Source organism: Colossoma macropomum, unplaced genomic scaffold (genome assembly GCF_904425465.1).
Source record: "Colossoma macropomum unplaced genomic scaffold, Colossoma_macropomum, whole genome shotgun sequence".
In the NCBI taxonomy this organism is placed as follows: Eukaryota; Metazoa; Chordata; class Actinopteri; order Characiformes; family Serrasalmidae; genus Colossoma; species Colossoma macropomum.
In genome coordinates, this window is record NW_023494808.1 from 19,673,773 (window position 1) to 19,696,071 (window position 22,299).

At 38.8% G+C, this 22,299-nt stretch overlaps 2 protein-coding genes across 10 annotated transcripts; one reads left to right on the plus strand and one right to left on the minus strand.

Annotated features, from left to right (window-relative positions):
* Positions 1-1,616: 1,616 nt before the first annotated feature.
* Positions 1,617-10,953, minus strand: LOC118798173 (splicing factor U2AF 35 kDa subunit-like). Of its 7 annotated transcripts, none has more exons than XM_036557539.1 (9): positions 10,879-10,953; positions 10,167-10,273; positions 9,341-9,428; positions 8,040-8,106; positions 5,392-5,441; positions 4,344-4,442; positions 3,395-3,516; positions 1,940-2,032; positions 1,617-1,812 (listed from the first exon to the last, which is right to left on the minus strand). In XM_036557539.1, the coding sequence occupies exons 2-9, from the start codon at positions 10,217-10,219 to the stop codon at positions 1,719-1,721; spliced, it is 666 nt and encodes a 221-aa protein (XP_036413432.1). In that variant the 5' UTR covers positions 10,220-10,273; positions 10,879-10,953; the 3' UTR covers positions 1,617-1,718. The 7 variants fall into 7 exon arrangements, with proteins under 7 accessions (XP_036413432.1, XP_036413429.1, XP_036413430.1 ...); XM_036557536.1 differs by having other exon boundaries at positions 1,617-1,830; XM_036557537.1 differs by having other exon boundaries at positions 3,383-3,516.
* Positions 10,954-12,969: 2,016 nt separating this feature from the next.
* On the plus strand, positions 12,970-20,584 carry gemin8 (gem (nuclear organelle) associated protein 8). 3 transcript variants are annotated; one of them, XM_036557734.1, is made up of 4 exons: positions 12,970-13,158; positions 13,716-13,968; positions 15,701-15,850; positions 18,887-20,584. In XM_036557734.1, exons 2-4 carry the CDS (start codon positions 13,731-13,733, stop codon positions 19,141-19,143), a joined length of 645 nt encoding a protein of 214 aa, XP_036413627.1. In that variant the 5' UTR covers positions 12,970-13,158; positions 13,716-13,730; the 3' UTR covers positions 19,144-20,584. The 3 variants fall into 3 exon arrangements, with proteins under 3 accessions (XP_036413627.1, XP_036413626.1, XP_036413628.1); XM_036557733.1 differs by having other exon boundaries at positions 12,970-13,200; positions 18,887-20,583; XM_036557735.1 differs by lacking the exon at positions 12,970-13,158 and adding an exon at positions 13,227-13,587.
* Positions 20,585-22,299: the final 1,715 nt, after the last annotated feature.

The following is a 22,299-nucleotide window of genomic DNA, read 5'->3' on the forward strand; positions in this document are numbered from 1 at the left end:
TCCTGAATGAGAGGGCTGAACTGCTGTATGTGGATTAGAGGGATGTATGTAAATGGGTTTTCATGACATAAAAACAATCACTTCAAAATGGGCTTTTAGTTACTTTATATGGACTGTATTTTGAAACTAATTTACTTTTAAAGTGAAATTCCCAAGACTGTTCGAATATTCTGCATAATTTAATCATTAAGATGTAAAAGTCTTCCAGCGTGGTTTGGTATGAAATGTGCCATTCTAGAAAGCTGACTCACAATTTTTCACAATGGTGGTGATGGGAACCAGACATCTAAAGAGCTTAATGCTTCTAAAAACCTCACAGAAAGTTGTTACATGAACTGGTGATGTATATGTCGACTGATGAAGGACACATTGCTTTACTATAGTTTTGAGATATTTTGACCTAAAAGGTAGGAAGATACATTCAGATTTACCACATTGGTACCATCATCAACATCGCATATAAAATTTAAAAGACACATGTAGGTTCACTGGCGGTTTTGGATACTAAAGAAAATGGTTATTTTTGTCTCATATACATTGTAAGCCCTGATTCCTAACACCACCACAGTAAAGAAATCTGTTGGTTTGTTTCCCTAAATGAACCATTTCACATCAAACCATCCTGAATAGGACTGGGCAATATGGCAATATGTATCAACAACGTGATATTTCCTGAGCATACTGTGTTGTCAGAACTTAAAGAACACTTCCACTGTGATCGAACTGCATGTTTGATTAAATAGAGAGCATAATTAGTCCTGTTTAATTACATTTAGTGCAGCACTTGGAATGTTCAATACAAATCAGTGGATTCATAACTTTTAAAAACTATGTTGTATATTTGGCTATTTCAACTCGTCCAAAAATCAAACATTGTGAAATATAACACCGTAAATCGTTCACCATATCCAACTATAATTCTGATTTTGTTAACATTTCAACCATTTAATCATGCAGAAAATTTAAAATTGGTGGAGTTCCCCTTTAAACTCTTGCTTAAAAAATGGGAATCAATTATCCATTTCATACTACATCATATCATTCGTGATGTTGGCCCTTTGCCAGTTCCTCAGGCACTTGTTTCTTTACTATTAAAAGTGCCCTGGCCTATTATCCTCAGCCAAGTATCAGTAACATTATTTGTGGCAAAGTCAGCATTAATAACTAACAACCTGAACTTAGGTCAGAACTGAGATTAATTTGTACCCAAAAATGCCTTTCCCGCCATTTCAACTATAACAAAACAGGTAGAGGCTACCTTTAACATTTTAAATATTGGCCAAACAGGTTTTTTTTCAGAGCTATCAATAGAATAGGGGTTAACAGTCAAGCACTTAGTGTTTGATGTAGGAAGTAAGTCTAATGAATAAGCTTGAATAAACCTACATTAACTACAACACAATACTAGACACTTAGGCAACGACCATTTTCATTTCCAAGTGAGCCTGAAATCACTGCATAAACAGTGGTGGGAGAAATTGTATGTCATTCCATTTTATTGTCTATAGTGCAAGTCATGATGACTGGTACTATATAAAACACTAGCTATACCCCAGATAAGGGAAACCATAACCACACCCAGTCACAGCCACAAGAAAGTCTTAAAAAGACAGACATTAAGGAATTTATAACAATGTACTTTTATTGAGAAAACAGGCATCCAAGAAAAACAGAAAACAACACAGAGGGGTAAAAAGCAAAAGGGTTCGAATGTTGGCTCAAAACCGTCCAGAACGTTCACGTTCTCTTGATCTCCTCCTCTCGCGATCTCGCCGGCCTCGGTCACGCGAACGAGAGCGCCGTTCTCGAGACCTTGAACGAGAGCGATGCCTGAAGGGCCAATAATGGGCAGTATGGAGAACAGCAAAAACATTTTAAAGAAATTAAACATTTCTACATTTCACAAGTCCAACTTATTAATTCCCAGAGTTTTCCATACCTTTTCCTACGCCGTCCGTACAGTTCCCTCCTCAGCTCTCGAGAAATGGGCTTTAGGTGCATGAAGTTACAGAAGCCGCCTCTTGTGCACTCCCTGTGGTAAGACAAGACACTGCAGTCAAACATCACAGCAGTAACATCAAAACAGAAGTATTCACATCAGCTCATATCAAGTACCTTTGAAAACAGACTGTGAGAAATGTTATCTGCCCAGCAGCTGCACCCACTGCTGCACCTTACACAGTCAGTCTGACTGAGCAGAGATTACTTCGCTACTTTCCCTGCCAAATATAAAACGTAAGGTGCCAGCGCTTCAAACTGCACGTAATCATCCGACAGTTGAAAATTCTCAAGAAGAAAATGCAGATAGAATCTCTCAAACGTATCACAATGATAAAGACATTATGGCAGAGGTACCAAACTCAAATTACCTGAATACCACAAGCTAGGTGGTATTTCCCAAGGGGGGTGGAGTTTTAATTATATGACTTACGCACTCATTTAAGCACAACGATGTATCTACCACTAACTAATCAGCCTAAATTAGAACAACAGCTTCATTAGTTATAGCTAAATTACAGTCGCGCCAGCTCAGCGTGCAGGTTGCGCTAGGGTTTTTGCTCAAATGGTCCCTTTTGTATGGCTTACGTAAAACTACTTGTTAGATGTAAATATTTAGCCGCAAAAAACAAGGGTGGGAGGGGAAAAAAAAAGAAAATGTATGCAGGCCGGATTCAAGATTTAAGGTTACACTTGAAATATGTGATGGTCATATGAAGCTGTCTCCCGGACGGGATATGGCCTGTGGGCTAATAGTTTGAGACCTCTACTTTACAGTTTCCAGCATCAGCTTTTATGTATGTGTAACCAATACACAGTATGCAGCAGAGCTTACTCAACTCACAACAACTAGCTCAAGTTATATTTTAGGACTACAATTGAAGGGACACTGGAATACACTGTGTACTTTATATGAGATATATGATTAATCTTTTTTTATTGTTATTGATATATTAGTTTACGTGATCAATAAATTTTTAAAGGCTATGATGACTGGATACATGACACGTGTTGTGGTAGAGTGCCAGGAAATGTAGCATTAGGAGCTGTGAGTGTAGAGTGAGTGACTTAACCACTCTGCCATAGAGCTAATTACCAAGCACACACATATATGCAGCTCAAAAGCGAATCTATCCCTAATAACTACAAACAGTGTGATCTACAGAGGTTTTTTTGGTAGCTCTATATACAAAAAGGCTGTACACACTACAGACCCAGTCAGACAAACTATTTTAATCATATTTTGCTTTTCATATCATCAAAATATCCTACAACTTTAATCAAACATTGCATTTTATGACCACATCGTGCAGCCCTAATAGGTTGTACAGTGTATACTAGAACAGAAGGAGTGAGGCAGAGCAAGACAGACAGACAGACAGACCCCATTTCATATTGCCTGCAGCAGGCTTCTCTGAAGTCGGTCACAGGGGAAAGCTCAGCATGAATGGGTTGGCCGTTGAACCAGCGGTTGTTCAGGTCGAGAACAGCCTTTTCTGCATCCTCCTCGTACCGGAACTGTTCAAACATCAACAGAGTTCAGTGCAAGCCCTGAAGGTCATGATCATAAAACTTTGGAAGGAATAGTTTAGTGAAATATCAAATTTACACATTTTTTCCCCTTACAGCAAATATAGTAGATCAGCCAAGACATGTTTGGTGTCTGAATTGTGCAGCTTTATTTTTGCACTGAAGCTGAGAGGCTAATGTAGCTGACAGATAATAGAAGCTTATACCCAGTAGTTAGCGTCACATGACTGCATACCTAAATCATCCAACACTTACCTCAAACTGTAATACTGTGTCTGACACTTATCTATAAAAATAGCAAAAAAGCAGACAGAATTCAAGATGGCTAGTACTTTACTGTTTTAGCCTTGCAATGTACTTCTGTCAACTTTATAAACTTCCATTACTTGTGGCTGCATGATCCTCATAACCCCAATGCAACTCTAAAGTAGTAAACTGCAGACACCAAACAGGTCTTGGCTGATCCAAAAAAAAACAAAAAAAAACAAAAAAAAAACACACAACTAATTATGATTGTTTTGCTACACTATAGCTTTAAGTTTAGATCAGAAGCTGTTTCGAAATTCAATAAATAAAAAACTTAACCTCATCAAGCTTCTCTGGACTAAGTTTTGACTTTTTGATTCCGTAAATAGTTGAAAAACCTGGCTGTAAATAGAGCAGCACAGCTGGAGAATCTGTTGCAAGTAGATTACTTGCCGTTTGAACAACTAAAATGCTGCAGGTACAATGCATGTTTCAAGCAGTATACAGCAGTTCAATATGAGCTATTCATCATGTGAGCAGGATCTGTTGTGTGATTGGGTGGAACTTACCTTCACGTAAACATTGCCAACCAGGTGATCACCCAGGTTATCACACACATTCATCTCCTCCACCTCTCCATACTTCTCCTCCATTTCCGTGAAGACTTCCTAACAACACAAAGCCTCTGTGTTACTAGACAGAGATGTTTTCTCACAATCATCTATATGAAAATAACAATTTGTGAGAAAAAAAAATTCTGCCAAAGAAAAACATTTTTGGTATCAATTATAACATCCCACCAGCTACAGAAAAGGGTAGCCAAATCTTAGTTTTTCAAGCTGCTCAACGATTATGCTGTTTATTCCACTAGGCAGTGAAATAATCCAGGTGGTACTGTTACAAATCCGTTATCATGAATTTTGTCATTATTTCCATCGCCAAGTAAACCATACCGTACCACACCCACGTACTTGCGCTGAATTTAGTAACCCTTCCTGTTGGAATACGAAGCGTGCCGAGTCGGAACTTATGAGTGGAGCTAAAATAGTGCAGACTAGGGGTGGGCAACATGGCAAAAAATATATCACAATATTTTCACAATGCATTATTGTTTTTCTGAGATTCAATAAGTTGAAACAGGCGAAATAGAACCTGTAGTGCCACAAAAAAAAATTATAAAAGGAAATAATAATAATAAACTTACAACTATAATGCTTCGTAATAAATGTTTTACAAACTGCATTGCACTAAATCTAATGAATCATACTGTCTTTGCAATGAAAAAAGCAGTTAGTCAAAGTTCTTTAAGTACTGATGATTTTTTTTTTTTTTACTTAGAAAATAAACAAAGCAAGTCATTTGACCAGGGGTGCTGAAACTTTTGTAGACATATGTGAATGACCTCTGTCATGTGTTTTTTGCAGCTTGGTTTTCATAGCTGGACCATATAAACAGTGGCAAGATTGGCATGTTTTCTATGATACTGGCCCTGTAGGTGGCAAGTAGTCATTAAGATGAGCAAAGTATTTTAGGGTCCTGTTCCAAGATCAGTATTTGTACTGTTTTTGTGAATCCAGGCTTGGTCTCCGTTTTAGAAAGCCAGTGTATGGAACTGACCTCAAAAAATTCATCGTAATGCTCCTGCATTTCCACATCACTGACGGCACCTGTGAACAAAAGCAGGGAAAAGAAGCAGTAAACATAAAAGTGAAATTCTTTGAACAGTCTACCTACATTTTTGGTGTTCTTGAGAGAGCATGCAACATTTTTTACTCCACCAATATTAGCAAAGCAGGTTATATTGAATTTAACCACCACCAGAATACTAAAACAAATCAAGCAGGTAAGAAAATGCTGGTTATGTGAACAACCATTCTTAAGACAGCCAAGTGACCACCACTGAACAGTTGCATTTAACAGACAGGTAAATCATGGAAACCAATAACACATGGCCTCCCAGTACATAAACAATATTGTTTTGTGTGGTTGTGAAATGAGAAACAAAAAACACAAGACATTAGCCAGCCCAGTAAGTCTACACTGAGAGAGCCTTAAAGGACTGTAAATGAGCTAGAAAGGCAAACTGTATATGCCATATCAGTCCAAATTAAAGAGAATTTTTTTTTAGAGAAGAAGCCACTGAAAGGCTCAGTAGCAATGCTACTATGGAACCTTGTGAGAAGATATTTTGGAGTGAGGGCCTTCTAAGCCCTAATGTTTGGGTCAATGTTGCAGGGGTCCTGAAAGCAAGTGAAGGGGCAACTTACAGCATCAGCAGACTGGGCAGAGTTTTGAGGGTTACGGAATATGTTCAAGAGGACAATGGTCTGAAATACAAAACGTACATTTTTGTAAAGTAAACTCTATGACTGCAACAAAAGCTTAGAAGTGCTGTAATATAAACAGTTCAGTTACACCAGGAAGAGCTGGGCCTGGAAGAAATAAGATGTCATCTTAATAAACCATGTGACCAATTAGACCCCAAAACTGAATCCCTTTCCAAGACTCTAAAAATTAATCACTTTGTAGGTAATATTAAAAAAATTAAAAACTGCCAACTACATGTTAAAGAAAGTTTGACAAATTCATATTGACAGTTTTCCACTTGCCCTATATAAAGTCCATCAGCCATGACACATGTGAAGTCTAAATTTGGCTTTAGTTCAGAAATGCTTTTTTGCGAATACCATCCCTAGTATTGTCTGAAATAGCTGCCTTTAGCGGAAGTTGTCCATTTTTATAGTCCACAGTCATACAAGTCATACTGTGTCCCAGATCACACCCACTAACACACTTTACTGTACTTTTATGGAAACAGTTTGGGCTATTTGGATGACTAATGCATTCTAGTGTTTGTTATCAACATTAGCCTCATAGCTCCAGTTCTAAACCAGGAAAGCAAAATTTGGCTCTAAACGTTTTGGCTGATCGACTATATATGGGTAATTGTAAAACTGTAAATTTTATTTTTCACCATAGTACTGCTTTAATGGGGAGAGCGGCATTATTCCAGTGACTGAACACATCCACATCCATCAGCTTCTGTACTTACCTTGGCTAACATCAAGCCAAAAGCTCTTTAAGTCAAGGCCACACAATAAACAAAACAGTGTCAGACACACTTCCTTCATTATGAGGTGTGAAAATTTATTTATTTATTTTTTTATTTCATTTGGTTTGATGTGTGGCAGAAAGCCACTTCCAATCTTAGCCTGTTATTTTTTATTTGCCAAACCTTTTCCTGTGGTATCCAACACATAAGGTTGGAAATAACAAAAATAATAATAATAATAATAATAATAAAAAAGTTCAATTGCACAGTGGAAAGAGGGGCCTGCAGTCTAAAAAAAAAAAAGTTTGAGTAATGGAGATATTTAACAATTATGATAACATTTAGTACGAGTGATAAAGCTGTAAGGCCTTTTTAAGCACAATGTTATTTTTCACCCTGTGTTCCATTTTGAGCGCCATGAATTGTCTGACCAACCACTGTAGTCTCTGCTGTTGGCATGGCGACAACTAAGACGACAGTTTGGCTGTATCCCAGCAATTAGAAATTTTTCATTTATTTATTTATTTATTTTTTTTTTTACAAAAACACCAAAAAAAATCTTAAAAATCAATTTAAACCAGGTTCAAATATAACTCATTCGAACTATATGAAGACGCACTCGTGAAGCTCTAAACGCTACTTTCCATTTTGGTAAAGTGACAGTAGCTAGCCTTAATGTCACCATTTGCTCTTTCTGTGTGGAACAAAGAATATTCCGCCTGTTTGTTTTGTGGTTCGTCACATGTGGAGCTGCATCTCCAAAAGCAGCAAGACTGAGTTATTGAGACACATGCTATACGCTAAAGTGCTCAAAGTTTTAGCTTCTAAGTGAGGAGAAACTCTCTGCTCCTTTTTAACATTTCCAAACTTGAAAGCATCCAGCACTGTGTTAGTTTGTCCATTTTACAAGAAGAAAATAACCTTTTGACAGATATGTTGTCTACCTTTTGACAGACAGATAGTCATGGTGCAAACAGAAATATTCCCTAAAAAAACTGAACCATGTCTGGTGTCTATAGTTTTAGAGCAAACTTGTGTCAGAATCATGTCTGAATATTTCTCATTTTCATGTCGTTTATTTGCATTATAATGGCCTTTAGCGTATCTACTTTGTGTGCTGTGGAATGGTTCAGACCACTACCTCAGCCTGCTTCTCTTTAACTCTACAGCAGCAGCTCCAGGCTAGCATTACGTACGAAGTAAACAGACTTACAGCGAGAGGCGTCGGCCGTCTGAGCGCTGTTCTGGGGGTTCCGGTAGATGTTTTGAATCAAGATGGTCTATATAAAAAATAAATGGAAAAAAAAAAAATCTGAAAAATAAACAGAGCAAATTATAACAAAAAGCCCATTACAGATGCCAGTGATGAGAGTAAAAGCACTGGGGAGAACCCAAAAAACTGAGACTGAGGCCCTGTACACACCTGGGATTAACACCCTTCTCCAGTGATCCGATCACAAGCAGACATTTACACCTGACATTTCAATGTGTCTCAAATTACGTCTCTCGCTGCATTTTCTATCAAACAAAAATGACCTGAGTTTGCGTTTGTGTAAATGTACAGGCTGTTGCAAATGTTTGGACCACATGCACTGCTGACACAAGACAAAGAAAAAAACTATGCAGTTGTTTTGGTCTCTGCTGTGATGGCGCAGTCGATTAGGGAGTCCTTCGTTGCCGTCAGGGACACATTTAGAGGCTTCAGCATTCACACTACAAATGTTATGTGGTTTCCTGGCCACCTCTGAAGGTAGTTTGAATGACCAGATCACAGTGCAATTTCAAGACGCACTGGATCCTGTTCATGCCTGAATGCTTTCCACTTATGATCAGATCCCCCAGTGTCTGATATTTTTAAATGTTCCTTGTGCAGAAATTTTCATTTTAAAAGACATAACACCACATACTTTTACTAATAGTGGAAAGACTCATATTTACCTTTATAGTTTTAAAACTACACTCAACAGCTTGGTTCAAGGTCAAGAGCACAGCACCTGGATTGTTCTACTTGCTGTGTTTACATATAATATACATATACATTACATATAATAACATCTGTTATTTGACCTGGTTTACAGGCATCAAAGACTAACTGATTCACCACAGGCAGGCAGGCTGGCAAAGGAGCATGTCTAGCAGCATCATTCTATTTTACATAAGATTCAGTGATATTTTTCACAGATCTGAGGGAATTTCAAATAACTACTGTCAGCAGAAAAACTGCTAAATGCAAAGAATTGTACATTTTGCTTCACTTTGAAACCGTCTTTAAACCAAGACTCCTCTCATCATCACACACATAGAAAAAACTTATAAGTATCAGGGACCTCAGATACAAACTCTCTTCAACTTAGCTGTGAAAACAGCACATGGGTGGCAGGAGAACATCTTCAGAGATCATGATGAAATTAAATAAGAAAAAGACAAACACGCTGGAAAGGGGACCTTCAACATCTGGTAACTCTTCTGAAACTAAGCCAAGCAAAGCTTTCAACCTGCATTAAGGAAACATACCTGGCTGAAGGTTGGTTTATTGTGTAGTCTAGAGCAGCGATCTCCATGGCGACATGCTCCAATTTTAAAGTAGAAAGAGCAATTGACTCTGGAAATAGAAGACGGAAAAAAAACATGCAGAAAATAGCAAAAAAGTGTGTTATTTTTGCTCATCCCTTCACAAAAAAGAACTGCAGACATACCATAAGAAACAGGTTTGTACAGTACTTCTATAATAATCTTGCCACTACATAGTAATCATGGAGTTCTGTTTTACAGTATTCAACAATATCTGTTAAGGTGTGTACACACAATTACAGTAATTGTCTGAATTTACTATAAGATTCTTACAGGACTTCTGTAGAAATAAACTGTAGTATTACTCTAGATTTCTTTCATACAGGATGCTTAAAGGGAATTTATGCAGATGCTTCAAATTTCCTCTAGCATTAAATGATTAAGATGTAAACAGAGGCATTTAGAGTAGTCTGATGTGAAATGATTTGTTCTAGAGAAGCTTACTGAATCAGAACTGTTCACAGTGGTGATGACAGGAACCACACATCTTAAAAGGCCTCTAAGTTGTTGAAGCTTTTATTGTTAGTGATTACATGTGTACTGTAATGTCTGAGAGACTGTTTTACAACAGGGTTGAGACAAGATTTAAAAACTTTCTAAAAAGCACACTTAACCAAAATAACAACAACAACAACAACAACAACAACAACACATTTTTTAAATCCGCTGATGACAAAGAGGTATATGAAAAAAGTGTTAAAGGTAAAAAAAAAAATAGATAAAACTTACTATTATTTCATCATGATCAACATTTCATGTAAAAACTCACATGACACGTGTAGGTTCACTGGTCACTGGTTCTTTTGGAGAGCAAATAAACATCGCTATCCATATTTATGTTGTGGACATCGCGCCCCCCGGTTCCTATCACCACCACTGTAAAGAAATCTGAGTGAGTACGTTTCTCTACAATGAAGCATTTCACATCAAACCTCTCTGACTCTGTCTACATCTCAGCCACTGATCTATGCAGAAACCTTAGTGTGTCTCATTCCCCTTCATCAATTCACCTGGACCTCTCACCGCTTCGGTTTAAGACCATTTAATGTGGACATTTTAGAGACTGTTAATTAAACTGAACGTTATATATTTATTAAGGAGTATTTCACTGCTCTTGCTCTTGAACAGTGGGTTGTGGAGGAAGTCCGAATGGACCTGCAAGCAAATTAAAAGCACAGCTGCGAGCTCGAATAAACAAAGAGAAGAGAAACAACAAACAAAACATCTGGACGACGTTCAGCAGTCTTGCATATTATAAACAAATCACTGCACATGGGGAAAACTAGGTTTTATTGTAAGTACTGCGTTTTTCTACTACTCGTCTGTTTGTGTTTCTCCTCAGAGAGCGCTGTAAACAGAGCGCTCGCTCGCTCTCTCTCTCTCTCTCTCACAGCTCAGCTCAGCTCCTCCCCACACACTGACACGTTTAATAAGACTCAGGCGGCGCGACTTTAACGAAGAAATCACTCTGTTTCACTCACTTGTCTTTTTCTGTGCCGAAAATGGATGCCAGATACTCCGCCATCTTCTGCCCGTCAGTCCGCCTGTGCGCTCCGTCATCAAGTAATGCCAAGCACTTCCGGCAACGTAGAAGACGCGCGTTTTTTTTATTCAATTAATATTAAAAAAAAGGCTTTACAAACACATTTTGTGCAGCGATTTCGATTAACAGAGCATCATCAATCCGTTCAATCTTAATAACAGAATGAGAAGTTACATAAAACTAACCACGGGGTAAACAAGAACATAAATACATTAATTGAAAAAACGCAATTATGAATATTCATTATACGTCGCACAGAACGCCGCCTGATTGGCTCCACAAACAACGCCGTCTGATTGGCCGGACAAAACGCGGCTCTGCTGAGGTAGTTGTAGACGTTAATCGCAGTCGCGAGCACCACAATATTATTCTACAATCTTAATAACCACATCCAACTAATGTAGTGTGAAAATGATGCTGTAAACCTGTTTTATATGCAACAAGGTCTGCAGGCAAACTAAACAAGGAACAATATAGGCTACTGAACTATATTGCTGAGGTAACTGTGACCATTGTCACAACACTGCTCGGCCTTTCTGTGTTTTAATAGCGCCAAGCTAAGCGCAGTGCACACTCACTTTTCACAGTGGTGCTAATATTAGGCAGCTGTACCTTAAACACTAACGACTGAAGCTTGTACGACACGCACATAACATGCTTTGCATGCTGTTTTTTCTACAGTGATTTAGTAAATATGTGAAATGTATTCCTGCATAATGCAAATGTTAGTTAAAACACATTAACTGCGGATCTAGTGTTTGTGCTTTAGGTCACATATATATACATACTATGTGTATATCTGTGTTTGGATTTTAGTACATTGCATTAATGCTACTTGTTTTTTTTTGTTTTTTTTTGGTTAAATAGTTAATTATTCTCCTTAACATTTTAAACAATCAAAGACAAATACATTTCAACATGGAAGTACAGCAAACGGCTTCATAAGCTGGAAATATACCAGATCCTGTAGAGCTGCCTCAAAGGCTGATGTAAATGCATCTTGCCTTCAAGGTTGGTCAAAAGGGGTAATCTGCAGCAGTCATTGATGGAGTTACTTCTGAGGATGCTACAAATGTGACCTGCTATCATCCTGCCAGGCAGACTAGGTTGCCAAATGCAAATGTATTCCTTATGTTATATTTGTTTGTCTCTTTCAGTGACTAAATGTGCATGCATCTATATTTTAAAGCTGCCTAATAGGTACAGTTAATGGAGTTGATATTTCTGATAATGGGAAAAATGTGAATTACGTAACAATACGTAAAACAGTTTCTCAGACATTACGCATTACATTCATAACCACTTCATGTAATAACTTTCTGTGAGGAAGTTTTAAGAGGTGAATGTCTGGCTCCTCACAACCACTGTGAACAATTCTGACTCTGTAAGTTTCTCTAAAACAGAGCATTTCACACCAAAGCACCCTGAGTTATTTTGTTAACGTCTCAATCATTTAATTATTTGTCAAAAAATCGGTGGAGTTCGCCTTTAAAGTAGGGAAAACACAAAAATGTGCAGAGCATGGCATCCCAATGAATGGCTTAGGAAAACTCACTGTTTTCCGAAAATGTTGAATTGATTATGAAGGCCAGTCTGTGCAGCACTACATCTACTCTACACTCTCAGGAACAAGGTACAAAGCTGTCACCGGGGTGGTACCCTCATAGGTACCCTCTCAGTACCTTTAGTCAGGGAACATATTTGTACCATGATCCATTGTAATGATATTTGATATCAATGATAGGAAATTTATTCATGTACATGTGCACTGTTATATGTATATTTTTTGTTTGCATATAATTAGACCCCCATGATACTCTAAGTGATACTTTAATATCGCTGCTAGGTGGCGTTATACACCACTCATTAAAATACTACAACAACGTGCCACAGTCAAGCCGACTGCATGTGGTCTGCTGATCTTTAAAACAGCTCCTCTTAAATAAAGGCTAGTTTACACGGTGCAAAGCGGCCACAGCGTCAAACGTCTTTTACTTTGACGGGTATTTTCCCACAATCCCACCGCACAGGAAACACACGCGGTGCTGAGAGGAGAGTAGAGAGCTGTTTGTGTTTCGCGGGATGAACTCGTGTTTCTGTCTTATTTCGCCATGATGCTGACTTTAACACCTGTTTGTCTTGGCTGAGTTCGCTCTGATAGAGCCGAGGCTGCGCTGTGGTGAGGACACTCCTCCTCCGGGGTGAGGAGTGAGAGAGGGTGAGGTCTGGTGTAGCTCCCTGCTCTGACGGACAGTCCTGAGTGAGTGAGAGCTGCGCTTCTCTCAGTCTCCCCGTTTAGCTGATGTGGGGGTCTCAGTCTCTCAGTCCTGGAGGACCACTGCCCACATGAGAGCGGCGGCGCTCCAGGACCAAGACTGAGAGCCGGAGGTGCAGAACAAGGGGCAGTTCTCAAAGGAGGATTCCTCAGTTAACCTAGCTAACGTACCGAGATAACGCTGACTTACCTACCTGAGCCCCAAAGTCAAGCCTGTCCAGGTGTTTAGGGGCATTTTTGTCGGACAGTCTTCACCTTTCCAGCTAAATGAGAAATCCTGCTTTGAGAAATGTTGTCAAATGCTGCAACGAAGCTGAAGTGGGCTTCCCGTTCACCAGTTTCTTAATAGAAGTTACAGTTCCACCTTAAGTGGTGAGGCAGTTTCATTCTGGCACCTTTTCCACTGTGTTACTGCTGCACCATTTAAAAGTTTGACTTTTATCTTTCAAGTAGTCCCAGTGTCTGAATAGCTTCTCAAGTGTACATATCTTCCTCCACAGGCCAACCAGTGGGACATGGATGCATGGTATGCCCACCCTATCTATGCTCGCTACTGGCAGCATTACCAGCAGGCCATGAACTGGCACCACAGGCACCGGCGGGCATACAGCAAGGCCTTGCAGGCTGCTTATGGACCTGCGCTACACCCTGTGTTCCCCACTGCCACGCCCCGCTATGCAGACTGGCACGGTGAGGAGAGCAATGACAGAACCCATGGACGATTGAGGAGGTGGGGCAGAGAGAAAGAGGAAGGTAGGACTGCTGCTAGTGAATTGTTTCAGAGGTTAAGAATTGACACTGAGCAACTGCTTGAACCCTGTGGGCTTTGTTCAGGCCTTATCTAAAAAGAAATAGCACAATATTTTCTAGTTAATAAATTGCAATTATTGATAATATAATGAAAAAAAAAACTATAGAAATTATTCTTTGTGTCATGCATTTTATAGCATGAACTGAAATATACTTGGAACATACACAGACAGGAATGACAACACTCTACCAAAATACAGCAAACACACAGTTCTTCTGTACAAACTCAGCGTATGTTCTTATGTTACTGTGGCGGTTAAAACACTCAGTACTCAAAGGGGCAGTATAGGACAGATCAGAACAGGATCTGCTGTCATTTTAACAGGCACAACAACTAAACATGTAGACAGTAGAGGAGCTTGCGTTCAGAGAAAACTGCTGCCTCTCAATTTTGTCTTCTGGGTTTGCTAGAGGGTGGTCCTGAGTGAGTACAACACGAATGGGTTCCTTCAAAGCTTTTTAGTAAAGTTATAGTTTGCTAATGTGTAATGCTTTTTATATAGAACATTCAGTAACTTTCTGTTTACAGAGGAGCATACAATATTTCAACGCTGCTGTTATGTTACAGAGTACTTTTGAACTCAAGTTATAGGACTTTCTAACAGTGCCTCATGTACGTTTATGACGTCAGCCGTGTAAACCGCGTAAACCCATATGAGTGAGTTTTCTTTGTTTTTTTTGGTAAATGAATACATCATACTTTCCAAAATTAAAGTAAGAATTAAAGAAAAAATTAAAGATCCTGCACAAATGGTTTCATTTCATTGTTTAATTTTTTGTTTTTTTAGCTCCATTCAAATCTGTTCACTGGGGACTCGCTCACAGGCACCCTCATATTACTGATATAATGGAAGAAATAGGAAGTGGCCAGGCTCCCCTTAAACTAGCTCTCGTGAGCTGCTTTACCTGTTCTATCAGAATAAAGGGGTGATATATAATGTATGTTTATACCAGCATTTTTGTTTGACTCCTCCAGCTGCTCATCTGCTATGACAGTTGACCAAGGGAAAGCTGACTCTTGTTATAGCGCCCCTTGCTGTAATGCTCAGAATGCAGCTTGCGCTTGTGTTGCATTGTAAATTGCATCGTGATGCACTTTCAAATGCAACGATGTGTGGACAGAAAAATGAATGTTAATAGCATATAATGACACTCCTAGACTGCAATGGTTTGCAGTCAAGAAGGGCTGGTACTAGTAACAAGCTTATGTAATGTAATTTAAGCAGTGAGTCACCCATCTAGATTTTGAAACAAGCATGCATATTGGCTCACGTTAAGACTGAATACTTGAATAATGGTATTAAAATTGCCACTGAATGACACAAAATATTTTTTCAATACACAAAATAGTAATTCAGTTAGTACTATAAAAGTATTGAAATGCAATATCCAGTGCTATTAGCGACTGTTTCCTAGCTAATACTGAAGCGTCAGTGTTATATAAAGAGCAGTTACCTTGTCTTGTCAAATCAAATTAAGGTTTGGGTTCAATAATTTATTTTTTCTGTAAAATATTAGCTTTCTTAATTTTTATAAAAATGTAATTGGAACACATTTTGACGAGATTTTGCGGGCACTGTCATACAGCATTGTAGAGCACTTTTGACTTCAAGGAAACTTTGTTGTGTGTTGATGACGACTGTTCGACCCTGTTGACTAATTGTTGCTGTCCTAGAGCAAGATGACCCAGAGAGTGAGAAGGAGGAGGAGGAAGAGTCAGAGAGTTCAGAAGAAAGCGAGATTGAATGCAACGTCAGCAACATGGACATCTCAGCTGAACTACGGCAGTTCTTCGCTCAGACGGAGCGGCACAGGGAGGAGCTGAGTGAGTGCATGAAACAGGAGCAGTTTGCAGTTTTGTGGAAAATACTTGTGCTATTTGCTAATCCTTTGCTGACTGTTCATTTATTTTTTGGAGTCGTTTGGCCCATTTTCCAATGCGCTTCTTTTTTGTCGTTCCAAAAACGATGCTGAAACTCAAAAGATGTTCTGCTTGAATCAAGCATCCTGACTTTTTCATTTTTCATTTGTCCTCCCTAGCAAGGTAATGGTGGCTCATATGGGCCAGCTTAAAGTCATTATTCCAAGGCACATCAAATCTAGCACAGAAAGTCGTGCCCAATTTGTTTTGCACAGATGAGTCCTTTATGCTGAAACCTATTAGATAAGAGGCAGAATGAGGGACGCTCATTATCCTCATGAGTGTCCTCACTGTCACATAGAGCTGCTGACTGGCCTGCTGTTCACTCAGTTCAGACTGTCCTGGATGTCAGAGGAACACAATAACCAGCAGTGTGTTTGTCTTCTTGCTTTTCGGCCCATTATTTTCTATTTCTGAGCTTTTTAACCGTACTCAAATGCTTGTTAAGTGCCATACTGGCATTGTGCTGCCAAGATGACTTGTTGATTAGGCTGTGTTGGTGTGAGGTTAAACCTCAGAGCAGAGAATATCAGAAACAGGATGCTGATGAAGCAGTAACACAGCCCTAATCAGGAAATAATAGACCATATTGCCTATTCTATATTCTGTTCAAGTTCAGTTCTACTTACTTAGTGTAGGTAGCCCTATTATCAGCCACCTCAAACTGAAAAATTCATAATTTAAACTAACTGTAAATAAATGAAAGCACTTTACTCACCTAAATCATTTTTTTTTTTTCACAAGAGATAACAAATTATCTTTCTGCTTTAAAACAGCGTATTGTTTATACAGTGTGGTTAAGTTTGTCCTCTAGGGTACCAAGGAAAGCGAAGAAAGCTAACTTGTAAGACTTCTACAACAAAAAAAAAATTGAAATGAAATGGAAGTAGTGCTGTGTGTTTTGTAGGGAAATATGCAATACATGGAAGTGGCTGATATGGGGGGGCCGTTACCTCTAACCTGGGAGTCACTTAGGTTCTTTTTCACAGTAGGGACAAACATGTCTGAGCACAGAGTAACCGTTCCAGCGGCGTTTCCACACCGACGCGGTTTGCCAAGGAACGCTTACAGATTGTGCTCTGTGCATTTTTTCCTGATATGGTTAGCTAACCGTGCTCAGAGCCATAGAACCGTTCTGTGATGCTACATGTACCTATTCTCAGATTGGTTGTACGTTTACATCTTGCCAAAACAGAAAAACAATGAAATAAGTTTAAAACTGAATGAAAGCAGTGCACGATTTTAACCATTTGAATACATTTCATACCATCCATCTAGCAAAAATTGCTAAATGTAAAACGGCGCTGCTAACCAGGTTAACATTAGCCAAACTAGCATACCAGCACTGCTCACCACAGAACAGGTTCAATTCCTAAGTCGAGTAGCTGGTGTTGGAGGAACAAAAGCAGAAATTAAACCTGTTCTGTGGTGTTTGGATCTGTAGCCTCATAGCTAGGCTAATGCTAACCGGCTCCTGTAGCCTAGTTAGCTTACCTTGTGGCCTACAGGTACGGATTTGATTCAGTCAAACTGGTGCTCTGCTTTTACTGATGCTTTTGCTTTTAGTTAGCAGGCTAAAGATCTAACCCACCGCAATTCCCACTAATACTCAAAACGCTAGTTTAGAGGAAAAAGACTCAGAGTGCACAGAATTGAGTGGCTGTTGTTGGAGTGACAGCCAGAATCGAATGTGTTTTGTAGCATTTAGCGTTTGGTTCTACAGTGGAAGAAAGGCCTTATGGTCTTGCCGATTTCTTTCTCTATTGTCTCCAAAGTTTAGCACTGGTGCTGGATTGTCAGAATACAGGACATTCATAACCTAGTTGGACCTTCATATCTTCTGAGCCGCAGTCTTAACTGGCTGCTCTGTTGTTTCTTAGAATATTTTGGGCGCTGTATTGTCACATCATCGGTCATATTTAGTGGGGGGACATGTAGTAAAATTTAGGTCCAGTCTAGCAGGACAAGAGCGCAAAATGTTCGTGATCCATCAGAAGAGTGGCATTAACAGAACACTTTGACATTGTAAACAGTTTAGCCTACAAGAATATTAAATTTGATTAGTAACAATAAGAAGAATTGGAAATTGTAATTATTTATCACACTTTAAAAAGCACAGTTAAAAGCCATTAAAAAATAACAGATTAATAACATACATTGAAGTAGCACGATTTAAAGTAACAAAAAGGCTGACAGCCTCTCTTTAAGTTTTAGCCCAATGTGATGCCACAAATATCTTAGCACATCCTGTCCTTCTTTTGAAAATGAGACACAAGGATGATCACTAGATCGTTACAAAGTGGTTAATAGTTTCATATGACCTTTGAGAATCGAGTTGTTCTAACAGAATTTTAACTTGAATATGTGATAACAGTGATATGTGTTTATTTATTTGCCCTGGTTTTTAAAGGAGCACTTCAGCATTTTTCAAACCAGATGTAATCAGCTACATCTGTGGCGTACTGCCAGTTTCCACAGACAAAAATTTCCACGTAATTAGAAAGGAACATGAAACCTGTTGCTTCAGAACATGCTTATAATAAAACCTGCCTTAATGTGTGTTTCAAGTGAACAGGTTTCTGTTCTTTATTTTGCAGGGAAGGTAAGAAGCCGGTGCTGTGTGTTACTGATGATAATACCTTATTTGAATCTAGGTCGAGGTGTAGCTCAGAACTATTTTCATGGTAATCTCTAATAGTAAGATCTGCCTAGTTCTCCCATTTAGAGGCCCCCTAAAGCCTTGATGAACTGAATCAGGTGTGTTTGTAAAGAATTGATAAGGGGCAGTTATCAACAAAGAGGCTAAAGGCTTTTCCCATTATATTTTAGAATAAGAGCACATTACTTCAAACGAGTGGGATATTTCAGAAAAACTTAAGATTTTGGTCTATATTGTACCTGTGTTCATGTATCTGTTCTTGCTATTTTTTCCCTCTACAGAGAAGCAACAGCAGATGGAGGCAGAGCGGCAGGAAGCTTATGTGTTGGCCGACCAGGACCTACACCGGGTTTCCTGGCGCAGCGCCCAGCCCCCCACCGAGCGGCCGGGTGAAAGGAGGAGTGCTGAGATGAAGAAGCTGTACGGCAAGGATGCCGCCAAGATCCAGGGCATGGAGGCGGCCATGCAGCTCACCTTCGACCGCAACTGTGACCGCAAGCAGCCCAAGTACTGGCCGGTTATACCATTAAACCTGTAGCAGGGACTCAAGCTACAGTCACTTAACCTCTCCCTTCAGGAGTTAAGAATACTCCAACATTTTTCAGCCTGATTGTTATCTGCCATATCTGTAGTGTACAGTTGATTCAGATGGATGTTTTCCTGTAAGCAGAAAACTTTACTCAGAAAATGCTTATAATAGAAGTCAATGGGCAGCTGCTTCAGCACAGGTCCATTGACTTCTATTTTAGGCATTGTTCTAAGTCAATGTGTTTTCAGTTCTTTTCCAAAGTGTGTGGAATTATTGTCCATGTTAATTAAATGATGCAGCACATTAGGTTAAACCATGCTGGAGTATTCTTTTAACTGGTAATCAGTGCTACTGCTAAGTAGTGGCTGGACAAAATGTATGGACTCACTGTGCTGAAACTGTATATTTTAATCCAGTGTTTCATCAGTTCAGCTCAGGAAGCACTTTAAGCATAAATATTACAGGTAGATACTTGACTCGGTCTCCTAGTTGGTGGCCTTCCAGTTCTGTTTTTTTCAAACAATTGTCAGCTTGATAAGATACGGCTCTTAATTTCTATATAGCAACACGTTAAAGGAATACACCAGAATTTTTCAAACTTATATTCTTTATGCCGCATCTGTTGCATTTGAACGATTACCACAGACAATAATTTTCCTGTATGTTGGCTTAAAACACAGTTTTGTAGAAGCCAATGTTTATCTGAACGTTGATCCATTATATTCCATTATTATGAGTTTTTGGAGTGAACAGGTTCTGTTCAGGGAAACATGTCAAAATTATTTTCTGTGGTAATCAGCCCTATGCTACAGTTGCAGAAGATAGAAATGACATTGAAAAATGCTGAAGTATTCCTTTAATAGTATTCTTTACTGTTGCTGTTGTGCTCCCACGTAAAATCACATGTCCTGCCTATGTAAGTAGTACAGCAGTAAACTCACAAACCATGCATTTATAGCCAAGATGTCATTCAAGGGCTGTATCAAGAAGCTAGTTAGCTAATTCTCCTCCTTTTCACTGAACGTGTCTGTCCTGCTACCTTTTTAATTTCACACTTTGCTGTTCATCACTCTGAAATTTTTTCCTCCTCCAAGTCCATGAATGATGCAGATGCCGCATGCATCGCAGCACAACTCTTTTTCACGGCACCCGTTCTCACTAACTAGGTCAGTGCCTCCCCCACATTTTCATCCCAACGCGGGTTGTCTGCATCCTCTGTCCTCCGCATTTCCTCTGCTGTGAAGAGAGTTTGGAATGCTTTGCACTTTCTGGCTCAGTTTTTGTATGAACATGTTCTTTTTTGTGTGTGTTTGGATGGAGAGAGTTTTCAAATAAAATGCATTAGGTTGAAATTAAAACATGATTTGCAGATGTATTTATTGCACTTTGTAAGATGGATTTAGAGTTGTATGCTCTTATATCTTACAAGGGTTCTTGGAGCGTAGAGAACCACTTTTGGTTCCTTAAAGAACCTTTAAAGACTTACCTACTTAGAATTGTTCACAGTAGTGGTGATAGGAAGTGTGTAATGCTTATAAGGCCTTGTTCAAACAGGGAGCTCAAATCCAATTTTTTGGCATATCCAATTTGAGCAGGAAAGATTTTGTGTTAACTCTGAATGGCAAAAAAGCTCATTTAACCTAAGTTATTCCAGTCAGATTCAAGCCACATTTGTAGGTGGTCTCTAATCTGATTCAGATTGAATTTCTAGATATCTGGTTTAGTTTCATGTTTTTTTTCTTGTTTTGCCATTTTTTGGCATTTCATGATGTTGGAATGTGCGACAAGAAAGGCAGGCGTGAATAGTCACATATTACAGCTTAAACACAGAGAAGATTCTAACAGACATTTAGATAACATATTTTCTTTGTATGTTGCAGTTTACAGTGACTGCTTCATTAAAAGATTTGAACTGTCTATCTGTCTCTGAATATAAAATACAGCCTGTAGCTTACTAACAGTCTGGTGACCAGGTCAACCTACTCAAATGTCATATTCTGTTCATGCTGTAGTTAAAAAGTGAAAATATAGTGTGATCGTTCCATTTGCTAATTATCATTGTTAGGTTTGCTAAGTTTTTCAGCGGGTCAGCGTACACACGTGTGCGTTGTTACTATGGCTACCATTGTGGATATGTGAGCAAATGCGACAGTCTGACCATACAATTCCGATTTGGTAGAGAGGAACATGCTGTGAGAAAAAATATTTTTCAGTCACTTTTTTCCATCTACATCACATTATAAAAACCCAGAAGACGTGTGGTTCACTGGTTGTTTTGGATAGTAAATAAAATGACTACATTTGTCTTTGCAACCTGGTTCCTATCACGACCACTTTAAAGAAAATCAGTTTCTCTATGATGAACTATTTCACATCACAGACTCTGAATGACTTTGTTTACATTCCAACAGTTAAATTATACAGGAATTTTGTTATGGGTTATGGATCCTAATCCAGCCTTAATGACTGCTGCAGACCTCTTTAACACACTTTCTTTAAATAAATGATCTAAAGAAACTTTTCAATGAGTTCTTCCCATCCATAGTTCTCAATGGGATTTTAAAACAGTTAATTCCAATTCCACAGTCTGGAGTTTCCCAAGAGCATCCTAGCACAAAGATCATAGATCGAGCTTCACACTGAAAACTCTAATAAAAAGATCTCATCACTGAGGTGCTTTCAGGCTCTGATTAGTTTATAAATGCCATAGCTCCTGGTGTTAGATCTTACGACTGGTTGCTTTTGCACCATAAATGTACCCTTTCACTGATCACCGGATACAAAACAACAACTCGCTTTACTCTAAGCTGCTGGAAATAATTTGGTGGAAGAAATGGCTAATTTAAAAACATTTAAAACAATGTTCGGGACACTTTGCCATGCTTTTTTCTTTACTTTACAAAACTGTTTTTGTATAAAAGCAGTGAATTAAAAGCAATACCTCAATCTTAATCACAATAATGTGATTTTGTCACGGCATTGCAAAGGTTTGAATACTCCCGATAAAATTTTTGTTGATTGTCTAAATGAATAATTTAATAACACATCCTCTACAGGGAACCTAAATGTGGCATTTTTCTGCTGATTTTAGTGCAGTTTCAACTTTTTTTGCTGAGTTTAACCTGATGGAAAAAAATAAAACATGAAACATAAAATATGTCACAG

What these genes read in the sequence shown, in the direction of transcription:
- LOC118798173 (XM_036557534.1), bottom strand. Translation starts at nt 10,219, where the DNA reads ATGTTTATTTGCTCTCCAAAAGAACCAGTGACCAGTGAACCTACACGT. An exon ending in ATAAACCAACCTTCAGCCAG is followed by an intron (nt 8,107 to 9,340) that starts GTATGTTTCCTT and finishes TTTTTTATATAG; the next exon opens with ACCATCTTGATTCAAAACAT. An exon ending in GACGGCCGACGCCTCTCGCT is followed by an intron (nt 5,442 to 8,039) that starts GTAAGTCTGTTT and finishes TTTTGTTCACAG; the next exon opens with GTGCCGTCAGTGATGTGGAA.
- gemin8 (XM_036557734.1), top strand. Translation starts at nt 13,731, where the DNA reads ATGGATGCATGGTATGCCCACCCTATCTATGCTCGCTACTGGCAGCAT. An exon ending in GGGCAGAGAGAAAGAGGAAG is followed by an intron (nt 13,969 to 15,700) that starts GTAGGACTGCTG and finishes TTGCTGTCCTAG; the next exon opens with AGCAAGATGACCCAGAGAGT. An exon ending in GCGGCACAGGGAGGAGCTGA is followed by an intron (nt 15,851 to 18,886) that starts GTGAGTGCATGA and finishes TTCCCTCTACAG; the next exon opens with AGAAGCAACAGCAGATGGAG.